The following is a 21592-nucleotide window of genomic DNA, read 5'->3' on the forward strand; positions in this document are numbered from 1 at the left end:
AATACTCGAACTAAGCAACTGAAACCTTAAGAATCTGACACTCTGACATCAATCATTCTGCGTTTGTTCTTTCAATTATTGATAATTGGCAACAGTTGTTTATCGCCTGTTTTATTTGAGATAACGATATAGGATAACAAATCGAAGTATTGTCGGTACATTCCTATTTATTATTGATGTGATAATTGCTTGTTTACTTAAACTTTTGTCTAAATTATGATCGCCTCAAATTGACGCATATCCGTAGAAATAGATATACCACATAGAGAATTTCAATATTTCAACGCTTTTGAGGTAAATAGCATTTAATATATATTTACTTCGATCAATGGTTAAAAGTCATTACAAGAGATAACATAAAAATTCAAACGGGTTTTATAATTTTCCTTACAAAAGTCGAAATCCGTCAAAATGACGTGTCCCGTAAACCTAGTGTTAAAATGCCATTGAATAAGTTAATTTTAAAATGATCTGTAAATTTGCCTTGAATATGAAAAGTTTTAGAGAAGAATCACAATTATTTTTTAAAAAATTGAAGCCAAATGTCGCCAGAGAAATCTACATAATAAAAGATCAACAAGTTGTGGTGCGAATAATTTTATTGTTCACAAATTCAGAATACTTATCTTTAATTATTTATTTATTATCCGTGAAAATACAAAATAACATAATGATATCGTGAAGTCGTAAAGGGTCAATAATAGTTCCATCAATAATTTGGATATCATCTATTTTTATATTTCCGGTATGTTGTTGAGTTGATAATTATCCTTAATGCCTGGCAGAATGGACAATGGTCACTTCGGTTGCTTTCATGTTGGGCAACAGCCATTCTTTGCTGTCTTTTTTGATGGATCTGTCGAATGGGAATCCCATGGATTTCCTGTCGGGATAGAGATCATCCTTCACACCGCAGTAACTGACAGCGTCAGCGCAAATGTTCTTATCAGTAAGCTGACCAACCTAGAGAATATTTTGATCAGTCATGTTGATTTTGGAAGAAAGAATGGGAGCAAAATCGTTGAAATAACTTTTTTCAGCAATGATTTTTAGAATATTTACTTTTATTTTGAAGACTCAGCCTTCAACATGTCTTGTGACGTATGTTTTATAGTGCGGAAACTAGTAATAGGTGCACCGGAGTACCTGGCCAAAAAGGCCACCTCCGTAAATTATATGATTACAAACTGAATCAAGGGCCATTGATGTTGAAATTATTTGGGTTAGTAAAACTTAATGTTAGACAGTTAAATAATATTGAGGAAAAAAGAAGATAGAAAGGACAGCACAAAACAGGGATAACACAGATAGGTAAAAACATAAACAAACAGATGAAGCCATTAATCTTTAAGAGAAAGTATTAGATATAGATTTTTAATTTTAAATCAAATATATATGGATTCAAAACATCTGTAGGAATAATTTCGCTATTCTTTAAATTTAACAGCTAAATTTAAATATTTTTCAGTTGTTTTGAAAAAGCTTAACTACCACTCATTTATTATTGTAACAAGGTCCTGGGAAAAAATTCCAGTGGTGGCCAAGTTTTCGTTATTTTTAGTTTATTATTTTTTATTTAAAGCAATTTTTATACCACTACTTACCAAATATTCAAAGTATCATATGAAATGCAACAGCGTGACTATTAACTTGGTGCGACTCTTTTAAAGAGTGATTAATTATCATTATTCTACAAGTTTTACTATTTCATTGGTTACCAATTTATAGAAAACTTTTTGCAAAAAGTGAAGCAATTGGTATCCGTGCCTTCATATTTGTAAAATGAGCAATTTTTTTATTAAATATATCCTGCCATAACCCTGCCATTATAATATTAAATATATCCAATTTTTCAATAAACATAAAAGCAATTAGTGTGCTTTAATCAAATCTGTAGCTGTTTTTAGCCTTATTTCTTAGCTATTTGAGCTTTTTTCTTTGCCTTTCCTTTTTCTATTACTTTCTTCAAAAAAAAAGGCTTTCTAAAAATTAGTTTTTCTATTTATCCGTAAACTTACCAAGTCCTTCAAGTGGTCAGTTACAATCACAAACAGATGGAATTTCATTCCCTTATCGTTACCCTTGGGAACGAGAAGATGGTCTGGCCATCCGCAGCTGCAAAATTCTGAAGAATGTTCGTTAGTACCCTCTCCCCTCAGAAGTTGCTCGAATTTTCTTTCCTTGTTAATTGTCACACTAGATTCTCTTGAAGTTCGGTGGATGTCGTTAACTCCAGGGTTCACTAAAAGTTAAGAAATATACATTGTAAGGAACTTATACAAAAGTGTTATATTGAATCATTGATTACAAAAAATTCATATATAAGTTGATTCAGTGCAGCGGCTGCACAAACTTACAGCAAAGATCAGGAGTGAAAGTGACACGGAAAGGAGGGGAAAAAACTGGCAGTAATTCTGTAGTAACTAATAATTTTAAATATTACTACCTTTCCTGGGTAGTAGAATTAGCTTTTTCTGCTCTTAATTATATAGGCTACTCACTACAATTAATTATATATATATCATGTTATAACTGTTAAAAAATCTTGGTTGTCATGGATGAGTCACTCTTGGTAGCACTTTTTCAGAAGACAAACTAGAATGAATGCTCTTTTCCGTCTTGATAAATATAAACTCTAGGGAGATTTCCGTATCGTGATCTGTGGCAGAATTATCGCCTAACCTTGGCAACTTCCGGGCAGCGGCCCGCGAGAAACTAAAAAAAAAAAAAAAAAAAAAAAAAAAAAAAAAAAAAAAAAAAAAAAACATCACAGTAAGGGACCGACTTGAAAGGTATAACTCGTAGCCACCTCCGGGCAAACATCTACATGTTTTCTTTTTTTTTTTTTAATTTTCAATTTTAAAATCTATGTGGCTCCTTGGCGATTGTTGGCCTAGTTGGCGTGACAGGTCACGATACGGAAATATCCCCTAAACTGTCATCCCTGGGAGAGTAAGAGCACAAAATAAGAATTGACTATTGCATGACAACCTATGCCCAGAAATGTCATCGTACTCCGTTAGTAGAGTAACCCTTTGCTTGGGGGAAAAATTTAGTCAAGAAAAGCGAAGAGAATTGTGGAATTGAAGAATTGTGAAACTGATTGTGGTGCAAATCAGAGGCATTTAGTCAATATGTATATATATAAGGGCAATCATTTCCTTCTTCTAGGAGAGATATTACATCACTACAAAAGAAAGATTTCTGTGTGTCGCTTTCTGATGTCTTTTGGTAATATATTAACCCTTTGCACTCCGATGTCTCCACTGAGGCACCAACAACAGTCACTACTTTAAAATTAAGATATTATACATCTTATTAATTAGTAACCACGTTATTTTAAGAATTTTAAAATAGTATAATAATACTATATTGTGTATTTTAAATGCTATTCAGCTGATATTAGATCAATCAGCATTTTGAAGCCTTCGGAGTGGAAAGGGTTAAAAGGAAAATATCATTAACCCCTTGGGGACGGGTGATTCGGAAAAGCATTCGTACAAAATCAGAATCAAGTTGCAATTAAATAAAAAACGGTAACTTAAATGTAGTCGTTACTAATTTGACAGACTTACTTTGCTTTTATTTTAATTATTGTTAGTTTAATCATATATATAATCAATGTTAATTCAAAGTATAACTAAATAGTTTTATTTTGAACAAAGTAATGGTGAATTAAATAAATCAAAAAATTATAACTCCGCCTACAAATAAACTGCTAAAGAAATACTTTGATTACCAGTTTTATCTTCTTACCCTGATTGATACTGTTTTTTGCTGTCACGTATTTGTGACAGTCGGCGCGAAAGGGTTAAACTGCAGTGTTTGGCCGTATAAAAGAAGTTAGAATTTAACTCAGCTGTGTGTTGAAGATAATAATTTTTTTAGATTTTTTTTTAATAATTGAAACATATTTTTTAGCTGCCCTGCTGAAAGTGTTTTTAATTGTTGGCTGTATTTTAAATGAACACCTGCTTACAATTTTAATTGAATTGGAATTTCCCTACTACTAGGATGAACTACTTTTTGAATCCCTACTACTTTTTGAAAATTGTTGAAGTTGACAACCATGCAACTTTTATTAACACGTTCATGCCGGGAAAAGTGAAAATACTGGTACGGGAAAAGAGAAAATACTGGTAGAAGAACTATTTCAATATTAGATAATATTCGGGAGGAGTTAATCTATTCTCAACAATAACTATTCACTATAAGGAACTTTATCACGACGAAGAAGCAATTCAATATAAAAATTGCATCCGTTAAAAACAATTGGTAGTTATGGATTTTTATTATTCCCGGAAAAAAAACTAAAAAATGAAATTTATTGTTACCAGTTTTTACTCCGGTGAGCTGCCAAGATGAGACAATCTAGCGTGACCCACCGGTGGGTCACCCCGGCGAGAACGTGTTAACCTTAATAAAGCCACACTCAAATTGCAAAACAAATAACACACGATGTCCTTTCCTTTCTTCGAAATTATATACTGGTGATGTAATTATTTTATTATTAGCACCTCTACTTCTTCAACTTGAAGCTTTTTCAGCTTTTCCCAAAATGAAATATTTGAGTATGAAAGTATTAAATATTGAATAAAAATTTATCAGCGATATACTCACAGACGGCGCTAAACCTATCCAGTTCAATCATGAGTCTCCTGATATCATCAATCTTGATTTTATTGCCGAGTTCATCAAATACTGGTCCGAGGAAGATTCTGATAGTTCCATGGCATACTTTGGTGGATTTGTTTTGAATCTTGATATCATATGCGAAAGGCTCATGATCCAGATGTTGATAACGGATCTGTTGAATGAAATTTGATTAATACTTCTTTTCACTCGCTATTGCTTAAATTCAATTCATTCCACAGATTAACCGGTGCTTAACCCATTTTAAGCCAAACATAGAATTTTAGAGAACGTGGTATTGTTTTCATTGAAGTATACTTAAATTACATTCATTAAGACACAAAAAAAGTTCGTGCATGAAAAATAATACTTCATTTTAGAAATGAAATGGTGCATAAATGGTAATGAAATGAATAATAATAATAAACCCTAAATGGTAATTATGAATAAAATGGCAATTCTATTTAAAGAATTTGCAACTATAAACGTTAATAAAAACATATGGTTAATCTCAAGTTTAATAGTTATACATTTTCAAATAGTCGAATTTGTCAATAACTGTTTCAAGTTAATCCAATTGAATTACTAATATTTTATAGATATATTCTTAAGATAGATGTCCCTTAATATCTTAATAATTAGGATAGATATCTTAATAAAGATAGATATATAGATATCCCTTAATATCTTAATAATTAAGATAGATATACGTATACATTTCAATAAAAAAATATTTATTGAAATGGTGCGTTTACATACCTTTGGCCGAAAATGGGTTAATTTGATAACCTACATATAATTACTTATGCTTGAAACTAATACTTACTTTACTAGCTAACTTATTTTCGAAACTAGTTCTTATACTAAACTGACTAATAAAAATTACGAAAATTTATGAGGTTTTAGTGAATTTGTGGACAAAAAATTTGAAGCAGTAACTAAGATGGTTCTAATGTTTAGAAACTCACTGTAACATGAAATCTGCAAAATCTGAACTTCATCTTTATTTTATGATTTATAAATTAAATAGAAAGTTATTTTCTTGCAAAAATTTCTCCTAAAAGTAAAACTTGATGTGTCTAGCTATACATATAAAATGAAATTACGTTTATTATTACAACAAAATATAGAGTACTTTCAATATCATACCTATTTGTTGAATAAATTTTGACAAATCGTTGAGGAACATAAAAATGATTTTGAATTTTCATTTAATGTTATAACAAAATATATTACTTTAAGTTTTATCTTTACTAGTAAAATAAATTTTGACAAAATGTTGAGATGTTGAGAAAACATATAAAATTTCATTATTTACATTTATAATACAATTACATTTAATATAACAATGAAAATATAATGAAGTATTTTTTCATATTAGTTGAAAAAATTTTGACCCTATGTTCAGAATTTTTTTTAAATACCTATAGAATTTACAACATTTACTTGAAAATGAAAAGTGATATTATCGATCTAATATTATTTGTAAAACACGCTTTTAAAAACGGAAACTGAAATAACCAGGGAGAGCATAAGCTTGGCAGAAGTCTTTGTCGATAGATCTCTATTTTATTTTTTTGTCGAAAGCGCTTTTTTTCACGAATTTATATATTACGAATTTATTTGACGATTTTTGATTTATATCACGAATTTATTTGTTTTGATAGAATTTATTTGTTTATGCAGGTTTTTCCATTGCAATTCACTTATTTCAATTTTTAATAGACTTAATTATAGCCAAAATTTTAACCTTTTTAAAGAGATATCAGTTTTAGAAATTTTATCTTAAGATTTTATACTATGGCACATTTCTAATAGATTTAACGAATTACATGTCATTTATTTGAATTCAAATTTATTTTAAGGACTCAGTATTTACTAAAAAGATATAATTTTTTTTTTAAGAAAAAGTTGTTATATGGATTTGAATGATTGTTTTGAATTGGGTATAATATGAAAAAAACACAACTACTTCCACTGCGAAAATTTTACTAGGAATAACATTTACCTTTTAGTTTAATTAACAAGCTGAGTTCTAAATATGTTTACTAAATTCATAAACTTAGATAAAACAACAAAATAAATTATTTCAAAAGGAACTAGAATAATACAATTTCAACCAGCCGAGTAGCGACTTATAACAACACACTTCATTTAATGTTTACTTGTTGCTAAAAATCAAGTTCGCAGAAATTGCTATTTACTAGTTAAATTTAGTAGGAATAACACATCCTGTGACGTAAGCTATAGTATACCCAATTCTTAGAACTTTGTGCATTTGCAATGTACTTAAGTTAGTAGCGAGCGAAGTGAGCTTGGTTTGCGAAGCAAACCATATAAGATTGTGTAGCAATTTTGGGGGGTTGGCAAGCGTTAGTGATCAGGGGGCGTAGCCCACTAGTATGTAGAAAACTGGAAGCATTATTTTCATTTTGTTTTACGTAGAATAAATTTAATTTTCATTTAGTAATTTAAATTACTAAAAAAACTGACTTTTTTTTTATTTTTTAAGTTGAACTATCTAAATCCGGAGGATAAGAAACTTTTAACTTCTGGTTTCCAATACACATCACGAACACAATGGAACCTCTAAACAGTTTCAGTTTGAATGTTTATGTTTACCTCATAAGTAAGTTGATCTCTGATGTAAAGAAAGAGGTGCAACTGGTTCTTTTTCGTAACGAATTTTGCTATGTGCATGCTTGAGAGCGTGAAAAACTCTTCGATCACCTCAAAACCGGTTTTTGCTTATATCATGCCAAAGATGAGGAAAATATTCACATTTTGGCTTTAAGCTCAGTTAACAGTTACTATGCCACAGAATGAATACTTGACTAGTTGTTCATTCCTTTCCAAAACATGTTCTAGAAACACCCAGAAGAATTTCAGCGATTTTTTTTCTGCCCTAATTTTTGATGGCTGTGGTTGTCAATTAAAACTTAAATGTGGTCGTTAATTGAAACTAAGAAATGTAATAAACAACTATTGTACCTTTACTGATCCATTTCTTCCGAAGTTGAAGGCATTGGATAAATCGAGTTCATCTTCTTCAAATGTTGTAGTGACTATATTGTCTTGGTGTGCAGCGACTCGAACACTTTCGATCTCAACACTGGGGAATCCCAACTGTAAAGTTTACTGTAGTTAATAAATAAATAGAAACAGGAAGCAGAGTAGCAAACTTAATTATGAATAGTTGCTTTTATAAAACAATTTTGAATTCTGACTGTGCAATTTATTCAGTTTAATTTATGTATGGAAATTTGGCGAAAATTTAATGCAAATTTTAATGTGAATAGTTATGAATATAAAAAACTGAGAAATCCCAACTGTATGATTTATTATAATTAATATATAAATAGAGACAGGAAGTAGAGTAGCAAACTTAATTATGAATAGTTTCTTTTATAAAACAATTTCGAATCCAGACTGTGCAATTTATTCAGTTTAATTTATGTATAGAAACTTGGCGAAAATTGAATGCAAATTTTAATGTGAATAGTTATGAATGTAAAAAAACTGAGAAATCCCAACTGCATGATTTATTATAATTAATATATAAATAGAGACAGGAAGTAGAGTAGCAAACTTAATTATGAATAGTTTCTTTAATAAAACAATTTTGAATCCTGACTGTGCAATTTATTCAGTTTAATTTATGTATAGAAATTTGGCGAAAATTTAATGCGAATTTTAATGTGAATAGTTATGATTATAAAAAACTGAGAAATTTGAACAGTAAGATTTATTATAATTAAAACATAAATAGAAACAGAAAGTAGAGTAGCAAACTTAATTATGAATAGTTTCTTTTATAAAACAATTTCGAATCCAGACTGTGCAATTTATTCAGTTTAATTTATGTATGAATTTCTAATGAATTTCAAAAAAAAACCTACTTCATCTGGGTCGTATGGTTCAAGTTTCTTCTTGTATTCATTGAACATATCATCAATAAACCTATGCCATCTGTAGAAAATAGGATCTCTTAAAGAAGTTGTAGCATCATCCATAACGCCTGGGTTATTCTGGGAGGAAAAAAATAATTTTACACATTATATGCAAATAGCCATATTATATTACATGCACATAATATTAGACTTCAAGTCTAATACTTTTGTTTAAATATATAGCGATGCTAACATATTTTGCTTTGTGGGCTAATTTTACGGGCTGATGTTCAATTTTTTAAATGTTATTTTATCAACTATCGCATATGAAGATATCAAGTTACAACAAAGGATAGAATGAAGATACATCCAGGGTAACAGCGGGGTTCGAACCCGCTACCCCTACGCATTGCACAGTTTTTGGCTGGCGATACCACTCAGCCACGGAGGCCGCTCAAGCGCAGACATAGGTCACGTAGGCTTCATAAGGCTAACTTGTAACTAATTGTATTATATATAATTATTGTAGTAACGTGATAACCAACAAATAAAGATTGACTAATATATATTGAGGAGCAAAAACGCTATCGTTATCATCCTGTTTTTTTAATGCATATTTTCTTTTAAATTAGTATCTTTCTTTGTTTATCCTATCTTGGGGGTGGAGTATTAAATACTTAATAAAATAACATAAATAGCAGTCTTAACTGATACTGTTTAATGTTACTTTAATTCATTATAAAAATCTAAGCGAGTGGTATGCCTACATATTTCGTAACTATAAACGTAAATTTCTTTACTTCAAATTATATTACTTACGAAAGCACGTAATGAGTTGGGAGTAAAAGCACTTAAAAAGTATCATCTAGAAAGCATGACGAATCATGACGCTGTAATGACTCTGAAGAAGATAACTTGTTTCTAAATTATTGTTATGAAACGGTTTGTTGACTGAAGAAGTTTTTGTTTGAATTTCTATTTTGTTGAAGAGGATGATTGACGTAGTTGATGTATTTACAATTAGTTCAAGAAATTGAATGTTGTATTTGCAATTGTCTAATTTTATTCCGCGGTGACATTAAATATTACAAACTGTTTTAATGAAGAATCAAATTATGATAAATAAAATAAACCTTTTATTTTTGTGAATTATATGGAGCTGTAAAGTGAAGATTACTTTTAAGTCTTAATATAAATATACATTATCAAATTATATATTTGTAAAATGGCCCGAAAGGTGTGATTGCAAGGCTATAAGCCCTACAGGAAACCTCCATGAACCAAGAACTCAAAAATGCGAAACTCGTGTTTACTTTAAAATAGTTTTCGCCAAGGAAAGTTAAGGAATCCATATATTGGCTGTGAATAGATTTAATCCATTGCCAAGGCTCCTTTAGCCTTACACATTCAAACGTGTTGGTGGAAAAGAAAGTGTGAGAAATAATAACGAATTTTAATGAATTCAAAACATTAGCAACCATAAAACGGTTTTCGAATTCTAATGTGTTAGGCCGATGTAGAGGGAAACTCTCAAAACAGATTTTATTCTACACTCAATTAAAGGTTATAGTATAAAACTATTGCAGGTTACCGTACTGGTTTTCATTTATCGAAAAAAGGTTAAATAAGATAATAATTTGGTTTTTAAATGTTAAGAAATGTGTTATGCATATTTCAGCATGAGAATTACGAATAAACTAAGTGCTCTGCTTACCAAGAATCTGTGGTCAGGGTCGAGAACGTTGGAAATAAGAACGTGTCCCCAGTTGTGAAGACTGCCGTAGAATTCAGGGTTTTTAGATTCGTGACTGGATTCGATGATGTCACCCAAGATGTCAATTCCGTGTGTCTCATCGAGGATGGTCTCCTTGCCATCAGCGTCTGTTACATATCCCAGATTGATGGCATCCAAGATCCTTTCTCTCCATCGTTCCAAGTTTTGGACACCAACTCCTTGGTAATCTTGCAGGCTCATGCCAGATGGTCTGGAGGCGTATGGAAGACCGTTGATGATGGAGCTCAAGTGAGCAGAATAACCTTCCAAACCTTCGTGGAAGTTGTGGAAAGGAATCATACGAGGCATACCATTGGATAATCTTTCACAATCGTATCTAAAAGAAACAACAATCTTTGAAACAACTCAATCCATTTTATAAATAAAACAAGCAAAGATTGTCTGGAGAATTCAAGTCTCGAATATTCGAGCTTTTCATTAATCAGAGATAGGGAAAATCAGTTTAGAGTCCATAAAATGACCCACACATGCACAGCGTGTGACAAAATGGCTTCAATCACCTTTGCGATCTTAAACATGGATTACACGCATTTCCATCGAAAACAGGAAGAACTAAACTTGCGTTTTTGCCGTCTAAAAAACTCATGTTTAATTCAGACCACGGATTAAAATGCTACAATGATTAACCGTTAACCTGACGGACTCCAAATTTTGCAGCAATTGGAAAAGTGTTTTCATTTAAGTTAAATGAAATGTTCTTCTGTTCGAAATAAATTTGGTTGAAAATAATTACAACTGCTTACTTACTTACTTACTTACTTTATTTAACAAAAGTTGGGCACCTGGGCCGCGCAGAAGACCCATATCCCATTCATCGTGAAATTACAGTAAAATTAGAAAATGAAAGCAGTTTGTATACAGAGTCTCTGGGGTGACTGAGATTACAACTGCTTGAATTTAGAACAAAATATTTTTCCTTTTAAATTTTTAATATATTTTGGTTGTTAAGAATGTTCAGCTTCTCCAACTGTAAGCTGAACATTCATTGACTTTAACTTAACTTAACTTTACAATAACTTGACTTTAACTTAACTTTAACTTTGACTTAAACGACTTTAACTATATTAACGTAAGGAAAGATTTCAGCTACCAGTCTTTAGCATTTTAAAAAGGATATATGTTCCAAAAACTGGCTATAATTCATTTTCTGGATATAATCGTCGTAGATTTCAACAACGCCAAAGAAAAGTATAGTTGCGAAGTTTTACTATTTTAATCACAAGAAACAATCCTTTGAAGAAGCTTTGAGAAAACTACAATATAGGAAAAAACTACAAGTCCTATTTCCCATGCAGCCTTAAATATCGTAGCTGACGCCCAGTATTTTCCTAAAATTTAACATAAAAGCAAAAAAACATTTATGCTTTCATAACATGCAGTTTCCTAAAAATTGGTTATAAGTTTTATATTATTAAGTAAGTTTTATAAGTCTCCTATAAGTTTTTTAGTTTTCAGTTCATAAGAAATGAGGGTAGATAAATACTTTTCAATTAAATATAGTTCAGTGTAATTTAAATATTTGTTTTATTTCTTTTTATTTATTTGTTAAATTTTATGAGGTCGAGTGTTAAGTGTAACAAATTATTCGATGTTCAATTATTCAAGTGTAATTTAACCCTTTTGAAGGCCGTGGTAAGTATACTTACCACCACGTTTTACCACTTTTAATTTAGGTTTCCATTTTTCAACAACTTCAGCTTTCTTGAAGTGAGTTTGAATAAAATTGGTAACCATTTGTCACTTTTAAAAAACGTATAAAAGTTATAAAATACATAATTCCTTTTGAAGTTTGTAGCATTTAAGGAATTTATTTTATAAATAAAGAAAAATAAAAGTCAGTAAGTTCCTAATAGGTCATGTTAAATATATTTACCACCAAAAAAATGGCATTTTTATAAACTATATGAGTTTTTTTTGTATATACATCAATTACTGTTCTTAAAACAATTTCTATTCCAAAAATACTTTAATTTACCTTTACTAGAAATAAAGGGCCCATTAAAGGGTTAAGATAGGTTCGGACAAGTCCACCTCGAACTATCATGACTTTACTGTATTTTCTGTCTTTTTCTCTTGATTTGCATTTAAAATATTTAATTGATAATAGTTTTGTATTATCTAATTTAATCATATAACACAGCGGCAAACGGTTAATGATGAAACTTAAGAAAAACTTCACAAACTTTTGTAAATATAATTAATTCTGAATTAACTATATTGTTGTATGCTTAAACTAAATTTGTAGCTTTATGAGTTAAATTTCCATTTAATTGTTTCGCAAATGTGTAACCACTTTTTTTTCGTCAAGAAGCTATTGTTTTCAAATGTTTAATTAAAAAATTCGAGTTACATCAAGTTCGATAAACGATAAATATAACTTATTAAATCAAGAAAAAATACCCATGAATGACCCTAATTATCACTAAGAAAAGATTTTCGCAGTTTAGCCACACACACGTCACAGCCCGTTTACAAGGCCGACCCATTCATACATCCATTTATTCATCAGCAGGCTAATTTTTTTTACGAAACACCAACACACAATCGCAATTTCATTAGTTTAATTAACCCTACCACTAGGAAAACACTTTTTTTTGAAAAGCGCAAAAGTTGGCTTATGTTTATATGCAATCTTAGTCACTGTCTTAAAATTGTTTAAGGCTTTCACCTTTACATAGTGATTTATTGGATCATGTTATAAATTGATCATGATTTGTGATGAGAAAAATTAAAAGACACTATGATCATGATTTAGAAATAAGTTGCCGCAAACGCATCGCTTTTAAAATTAAAGAGTTCAGATTAAGTATAAGTCGACAGCAGCGCCAGTCGCTTGTAGCGTTAAGAGTACTGAAACAATCTCAGCAACTCACTTTGTTAGATAGTAAAGAAGAGTGCTGGGGGCTAATTTTAGTCTTCTTTTAGCATTTCGGCATATATATATATATATATATATANATATACTTGTATTCTCTATTTCAATTTATAAAGGCCAGGACGATATAAAATATTTTAAAATTCAATTTCGAAAACATGAGGAACATATTTACGATAAATATATTTAAACCATATATACTGATTATTTCTTCTATATTATGTTTACGAACATATTTGAATAATGGTAAATTTATATATTCACGAAATTTAGTCAATTACTAAGGGATTAAAATAATTATAAGTCGTTTCTAACTTCCAACAGTGAGAAAGATATAATTATACTTTTTTTCAATTTAAGAAATTGCTTAGATCTCTATTTTGCGATTGTTTTTAAAGTACCTATTAATTAAAAAAAATGACATTTATGTAATAGTCAAAACTACATATGATGAAAATAACACTTTACAGTTTCTTATTATATCTAGAAAGAAAACAAAAAAAAAGATAATCGTTTCTAACTCTTTGTCATCCGAACACTAAAATTAAAACTAGGATCGCTTTACTGATATTCCTTCTTCTTATCAGCTCTAAAATAGGAAGAGAAACCAAAACAATAACGAGAAATGTTATTAACCGGAAAAAGGTATGGTTTCCTGATAACTTAAGCTGAATGTGAAAAAGATTAAGAAAAAAGAGCGTAGAATTATTAGTAGTTCTTTATTTAATACGCGTTTATTTTTGTCATCAAATCTCATTTGAATTTATAAAATTTTATCGTTATTTTCCAACGAAATAGATTTTTTCGAACTAACACTAGCAAATTTAATGAGTTCTAGTATCTAGTCAAACATCACCTAATGCAAGACTAAGTCTCTCATAGTCATTTGATTGTTCGAGGCCTTAACAATTAAGTAACTATGACAGAGATATCCAAGGATAAATCAAATTAAATAAAATAAGCTGAAGTTTGGTCTTTAAAAAAGGACTGTTATGAACTGTGAGAATAGTTAACGGCGAAAAATTCTTCATTTCTGAATTTGGTTATTTTATTTTGAGCTATAGAGTTTAATGTGAAATATGAAGAAAAAAAAATTGGGCCTCAATAAAAAGGATGATTTCTATTATTAGCGACTCTATTTAGTTATAAAAAATCTCAATATTTCCATCTTTATCTTTGAAAAAGGAAATCGTTTCCACTAAAGAAACTAAGAATACCGTATAGTAAAAGAAAAATAGTGGTCAACATTTGTTTCATTCTTGGCATGAATTTGGAAAGTTAAGACGTTCGTGTCATCTATGTCGTCCATCCTTATGATTAGAATAAATTTCTTTTTGATCTATCTTAAATTGATCGATCTATTACGATTTATTAAAAAATATACGTGTCCACTTTATTTAAGGGCAAATATCTACCACTTTGTTTTTATAAGTGCAGTTCCCCTTTGTATATACATTTACGTTTTTCTGTTGAATGGTTTAACATTTAAAGTTTAAATAAAAATTATTTTCGAACACTTTGTAACAAATACTACATTTTAGGATTGTCCTACTACATGCATAGACATACTTACTTTATTTAACAAATTTGGGTACCTGGATCGCGCAGAAGGCCCCTATCCCATACATCATGAAATTTACAGAGAATTGTATGTAATAAGAAACATTTTGAGTTCAGCAGTCTGTGTGGTGGCTGTTAAGAATACACACGCATATATATATATATATATATGTAGTTTTACTCTNATATAAATATATATATATATATATATATATATATATATATATATATATATTTTACTCAGCAGGGTACCACGGACGACTAAATGTAAGAAGTGGTAGAAACTCAATTCGTCTTTATTTATTTCTTTCCTCAATCCTCACTATCACCATGCATGATTTACATTTCAATTTAATTACTCGTGTTTAACACGTTCACGCCGGATGTTGAGCCTGAAAGCGGGACGGAAAAGAGAAAATACTGGTAGAAGAACTATTTCATTATTACATAATATTCGGGAGGAGTTAATCCATTCTCAACAATAGCAATTCACTATAAGGAAATAAGCAATTCAATATAAAAATTGCATCCGTTATAAACAATTGGTAGTTATGGATTTTTATTATTCCCGGAAAAAAATTAAAAAATGAAATTTATTTGTTACCAGTTTTTACTCGGCCAAGATGAGAAAATCTCGCGTGACCCACCGGTGGGTCACCCCGACGTGAACGTGTTAAAACAAAAACATTATTTGCGTTTCCTTTCATTTATAACTAAAAGAAATATTGTGAAAAAAGTTGCTATTTTCAATCTTAGATTTTTGTTGTTTATTAGTCCCCACTTTGTACACTTTTAATCGCCTGGCGCACCCTTGCCTTAGTGATAAACCTGATTGTACATCAAAATAATAATGTTAATTATCACACAACATTAAAGGAAAATTTAAAACAGATCGGATTCATTATGAAATAATAAAATTAAATATTATTTACCGAGCACACATCTGTTGATGCATGTAATAAAAGATTTCTCCCTTTCGATCTTTTGCTTTTCCAGTTACAGCGGCATTCCAAGTGCTGGGGTATACCAAATGCCAATGCCAATGATGGGCATTGATGCCAACATCCTCCCTGTAGTAGGCCAAATTGTATTCGGGATCCAAAATGTTACCAGTGGCTTCAACATCTACAATGATTTCATCCTGAAACAACATTTCACATTAAAGAAATGAAAATTTTGGGGGTGTAACCAACGCCTCCTATAGCTGAAAGCCTCCACACGGTTTTTTTTTTTAGGTAGTCCGATCAGACCACTGTGAAGGATATTCACATTCTGAACTAGTCACTTAATACAAAATCTAGTTAAAATAAGAAAGTGGTAGCAAATATATGACTAGAATTTTTATTTATTTATGAATATTATTGGTTTGCCTTATTCACTTGTCAACCACTACAGATTCAATTCTCAAATATATATGATGAATTTCTCTCAGTTACTTTTATGAAAGGTTTTGGGTTCATGCGCACAACTGGTTCACTTTTTAAGTAGTCTGCGCGGACTACTTATAAAAGACCGTGTGGAGGCTTTTTGATGTAGGAGGTGATGGTATAACGAAGATCCCTTTGACGCAAAATTGAGACATTTATGACCGCCATTTTGAATTATCAATAAAACTATTCAATCTATCTAAAACTTATGGTGATAGCTAATAATGAAAAATGTCTGTCTTACCTTTGCTTAAACATTCGATGCCAACCTTTTATGCTTTGCAAAAAAAAACAAAAAAAATTCTAGTGATAATAAATTTAAGTTGTTAATAATTTAGTTTTTTTCATATTCAGTAATATTTGCAATTAGAAAGCTCAAAGTATCATACGAAATATAACTTTATTGTAATTCTCTCGTAGTGACTCTGTTAAAGAGTGGGTGTAATTATTCCTATTCTACAAGTTTACAATTTAATTCGCTATTAATTAATTAAAACTTTTGCAGAAAATAGAGTATTTGGCATTCCTGATAATGTCAATATTCATCCTCAAACCTACCAATATTCGTAAAGGTTATAAACAAATAATTTTTTCTTGACACCTGATTACGTACCACTTTCTCTTTTTCGTAGTCTGATTACAAAATAATACGTTAATTTGAATATGATCTTAACTCATTCTCAGGAATATGATTTTTTTTTTATAAAACTAAACAAATAAATTAAACTGGAACGCATTTACTTAATTTAAGCGCGAGTGTCATACTGCTTTTTTTTTACATTAAATTTTTTTTTTTTTTTTTTTTTTTTTTTTTTTTTTTTTTTTTTTTTTTTTACATTTCAGTGGAGAAAAGAATTAAATGACCGTCTTTTGTTTATTTTTGGAGTAGAAAAGGGTACAAAAGAATTTGGCATTAAATTGTCGACCAACAGTCTTATAATTCTTTTAATTTGGAAAGGAAACGTCATGACGTAATATTTTCAAATGAGTTTTTCTCACCGATCTTAATAAAGTTAAATAGTGATAACGAAAATGCGATAAACTTGTATCCTTTAATACATTTGTGACCCCTAAATATTATTTTGTTAAGAAAATACATCTGTAAGAAGCTTTGACCTTTCAGGCCGATTGAATTGGTATCTTAAAAAAGAATAACGTCAATTTACTGACAAAATTAAATTTTTCTAAACACTCTGTGTTAAACATTTAGATATTTTGGAGATATTTGGAGTTTAAGAAATAAAGCCGAAATTCAATCGTAAACTTCTATCGTCAATGTATAAATATTTACTCTAATTCATTAAAATATCGCTTAGAACTTTTAGTTCTTTAATTTTTCCATTAAGCCAAAGCGCTGTTTTTCCCAGCGATGGGCATTGTAATCATGTTAATTACTTACATCTTTATCTGGGTGGGCGTTTGCAACCTTAATTGCCTTGTAGATGGTCTCTACGGGGAAGAACTTGTCAGGGAAGACCTCCTGGACGGGTGGAAGTGAGATCCCACGGCAGTCATTGCGATGCAAAACGGCGACAGACACTGCGTAGACGAACAAACCTTCGTTCACGAAGTCCCTGGCTTGATGGCACAAATCGACAAACTCATCGAATGTTTCAGCACCTAATGATAAAATAATACTATTGACTTGGTCATGTAACAAAGATTTTATCCATTAACATCCGGACACAAAACGTAAACTTTAAAAGAAAAAGAAAAAAAACCTCAATTAGAATAGGCTTAACATAACTGTTTACACCAATTAGACATTTCCAGCTGTAGCTTACTAATTTAACTTTTAATGAGATCAATGTCGTGACTTCGTATCCAAATATTAAAATTACGATATATTAAGGCAGACACAGCTGTTTTGTATCTGCAAAATAAATATCAGTAATGAAACAGTTGAGATCTGCACTTTTTGCCTTTTTTACAAAAATTAAACTTTTTTTAAAGGATGCTAGATTCAAATGGTTTAATACCTTTTTTTTTGTCTCTCATTTCTGGAAATTAAAAAAGGCTACGTTTCAAGTAGTAGCAGAAAAAAAATTTCATTTAAATATGTGACTCGACCTCATTTTATTTATAACTGTGACTTTCACTATTTTTTCGGGAGATTTACTTTTTCTTCAAAAAGTAAATCTCCCTATAAAGTAGTTGAAAAAGTTTATGCTTATTGCGTATCATTGAAAATTGGTTTCTCTCCGCGACTGCCAACTTTCTATGTTTTTTTTTGGGGGGGGGGGAGATTTCCGTTGTTATGTGTTAGGTTATTTGATTTCACAAAGCTATTTTCCCCTCCACTGTATGTAAAGGATTCAAAAGTTTATACGAAGTTCGATTTCATTCAAGCTCTCTGGAGTTGAAGCTTTAAAAATGCTGGCTAAAGTTCTAAAAGCTTTAATTTTTAATTGTTTATCTTAGCATGAAATATTTTGCAAAAATACGCAGTAATTTGCAGTTCTGTCTCTCTCACAAAAAATAATGTTCTATTAATAGTTTTCTATCGTTTGGAATTGCCAGATAATCATTTCAGTTATCAGCCAGAAAATCATTTAAAATCTCAGAAGAGCAGAAGGAATAAAAAATAAATAAATAAATAAAAATACAGGAATGTTTTTGCACTGGTGAAGTAGAATCTAACTAGAACAATTTTGCTCTAACTTTAAGAAATTTTAACTACCGTTTTCTGAACTTTTTAGCGTTCTCTAACCGTTTTGTTACAAATTTTTATATAAAAGTGTACTTTAAATGCTCTTGTTTGAAAAACAGTGATACCTTTTGATTTTTTTCAAAAAGCACGACGAGATCCAAATTCCAAACACTGTCAGATCTCTTAAAAAGGTATCATAAAAAAATTCTGACGAACTTTAACGTGAATTAACTACCACTATTTAGACACCAAAAGATCCTTGGAGAAAACTCCATAATTTCAGAAATATTTTATTGTTAGAAATTTTACAGGATATTAGGCTTTAACGTAATTCATGTTATAAATAAAATTACAGTTTTCCAATATCCATCCTGGCCTCGAAGCACTTCTGATTTTAATTAAATGTACTTGAGAAACTGAATGTTTTATTTACTAAATATCAGTGTCATTATGCATACAAAAATAGGAATTTTCTCGTTAAAAATTTAAACTGCTTATTAAATTTGATTTGAAACAGTGAGAAATTAATTTTATATTATTGCCCGCAGAAATGTAATTTTTTGGAAATTTTCTTAAAAAAAAAAAAAATACCGTTTTTTTTATAAATAAATACTAAGTAGTTGTAACAATCTTTCAGTCATTCTTTTTTTTCGCGTATCATTTTAAACAAATAATTTAACCAATATATAAATGATCATGAAAACACTTTTAAAAAATACCTATTTATAGCTCATTAGTATATTTTATTTAAAAAAGTTCTCATTTTCTTAGAATGCATCGTTTAAATAAATCATTACGAAAACTACGAAATATACATCTTTTATTAATACTACGGATTTTAAAACAGCTTTTTTTTAAATTTATGAAAGAAAAAAAAGGTGGTAATATAAGCAATAAATAAAACACATAAACTAATATTTTCAGAAATTTTCTAGCAAGGAATTTCAGCTTAGTTTCCAATAAGCATTTTTCTATCTTGCGTGCAAGAAATAATTTTGTTTTAAAAATAATTATATATTTTTTAAGTTGTAGCATTTATAGTTTTGAAAATTTCTAATGTCGTCCACCTTATTTCTACCATGGCACTGTCTTTACTTAGAAAATAAAGTTGCAGTTGTAAAATGTTCTCGTTTCCGTTCTGTTTCTTTTGAATTTATAAAAGCAAATTACTTAAACTGAATTTTTTTTTGAAAGATTTAACATAGCATAGCCAACTTTTTATTTCAATCTATAATGTTTTTCCTATAATAAATGTTAATATTTTTTTTTTTTTTTGTAATCAAGTTTGATTCAGCCTATAACAGCCACTTTGCTGGGGAAAAAAACTTTTTTATCAAAAAGTGCTACTGGAAAAAACACAAAAACAAGTAAAAACTGGTTGCATAACTATTTTTATTCTTTCTTTAAATCACGGCGAAGCAAACTGCCTACACATTGCGATATTTCAGCGATATAGAGCTTCTTTCGGTTAAATTAATAATTTCATTAAAAAAGAAAGTATTTTGATTTTGATTTAAGCTGAACAAAACTTGTGTATGTTTTTTTCTTTTTCCTTTCCTTCACTTTTCAATTTTGTCATTAACTTCTAACTACTAATTGTCCACTAAATCCCATTTAATTAAATCCTTTGAGTTATCGAACAATAATTACTGAGGTGGCTTCATTGGTCTAGTACTCTTTAGAAAAATTTTCTAGTTTCCACAGTTTCCATTCTCTGGACTATTCAAGCAAAAGCAAAATGAAGCTCTGCCAACTTTCTACACTTTTTTTGAAAAATTTCTTCTTGTGGTAGCTAAGTTAATGCTTCTAATGCATTATAGTTTCTTTTATAATTTTGATTTAACGCTATTTTTCACACTATTACTTAGAAATGATTCGAAAGCTTATATAAAAAGCAACTTCAATACATCTCTCACTTGGTGGCAAAATTTACAAAAATTCGGCTATCTTCAATTTTTAATTATTTACCACTGACTAATACATTAAACAAAAAGAAAATTAGTTGGCAAACCTAAAAACATCTAAAGATTTCTGCCTTTTGTTGTAATTAGGTTATCAATTTACCACTCAAGAAGATAATTCTCGCGAAGAGTAAAAGTTGGTAGGTATGTAAAAAAATTAAAACTAGTTTTTTTTTTATTCTACTTACCAAGAAGAACTTCGGCTAGTCTGTTAGCTTCAATAAGATGATCCTGCTGAAAACTAGAAAACAAACGTCCTCTTCCCAATACTCCAAGTCCTTGAAGTTTGGCATCTCTTTCAACTTTCAAGCCAAACTTTGTACTGGTTGGCAATGTACAGTACTCAAAAAGAGGCAATACTCGCCTTTGCTTTTCAGCTGCGTCTGCTGGCATCTTACAGTTTGTGGGATTCTCACTAAACAAAACCGCGTCGGACAACGGCAGAATATCTTTATATACTGGACACACAATGATATTCGACGAAGTGTTTGGAGAATCAGTGGGTCTATTTTGATCGAAGCCGTAAAAAGGCAGGGAAGGGCACATCCGCTTCTAAATCTGATTTTAGATTGAGATGCCATTTATCTTGGAAAACTGTATCTCAGGTTTTTCTACTTAATTGTTCTACGACAACTTCTTATTTAGAATCTTAGAGAGGAGATAAGATTGATGATTTTAGTACAATGTAACTTTTTTTTCTTCGAATAAAGAAAATAAAAATTCTGTTTTAATGGGAGACGTATTCGAAAGCGAAAAATTGATTTTCATTTTGCCTTAAGTAAATGTGTAAATGTATTTCTTT

At 30.1% G+C, this 21592-nt stretch overlaps 1 protein-coding gene across 1 annotated transcript; it reads right to left on the minus strand.

Moving 5' to 3' along the window:
- Positions 1-581: 581 nt before the first annotated feature.
- LOC107444762 (hemocyanin C chain) lies at positions 582-21374 on the minus strand. Its single transcript, XM_016058981.3, has 9 exons — positions 20979-21374; positions 17579-17799; positions 15685-15893; positions 10237-10633; positions 8532-8660; positions 7624-7758; positions 4621-4807; positions 2019-2242; positions 582-963 (listed from the first exon to the last, which is right to left on the minus strand). Exons 1-9 carry the CDS (start codon positions 21334-21336, stop codon positions 772-774), a joined length of 2052 nt encoding a protein of 683 aa, XP_015914467.1. The 5' UTR covers positions 21337-21374; the 3' UTR covers positions 582-771.
- Between the last annotated feature and the right edge of the window lie 218 nt (positions 21375-21592).

Source organism: Parasteatoda tepidariorum, chromosome 10, assembly GCF_043381705.1.
Source record: "Parasteatoda tepidariorum isolate YZ-2023 chromosome 10, CAS_Ptep_4.0, whole genome shotgun sequence".
Lineage (NCBI taxonomy): Eukaryota > Metazoa > Arthropoda > Arachnida > Araneae > Theridiidae > Parasteatoda > Parasteatoda tepidariorum.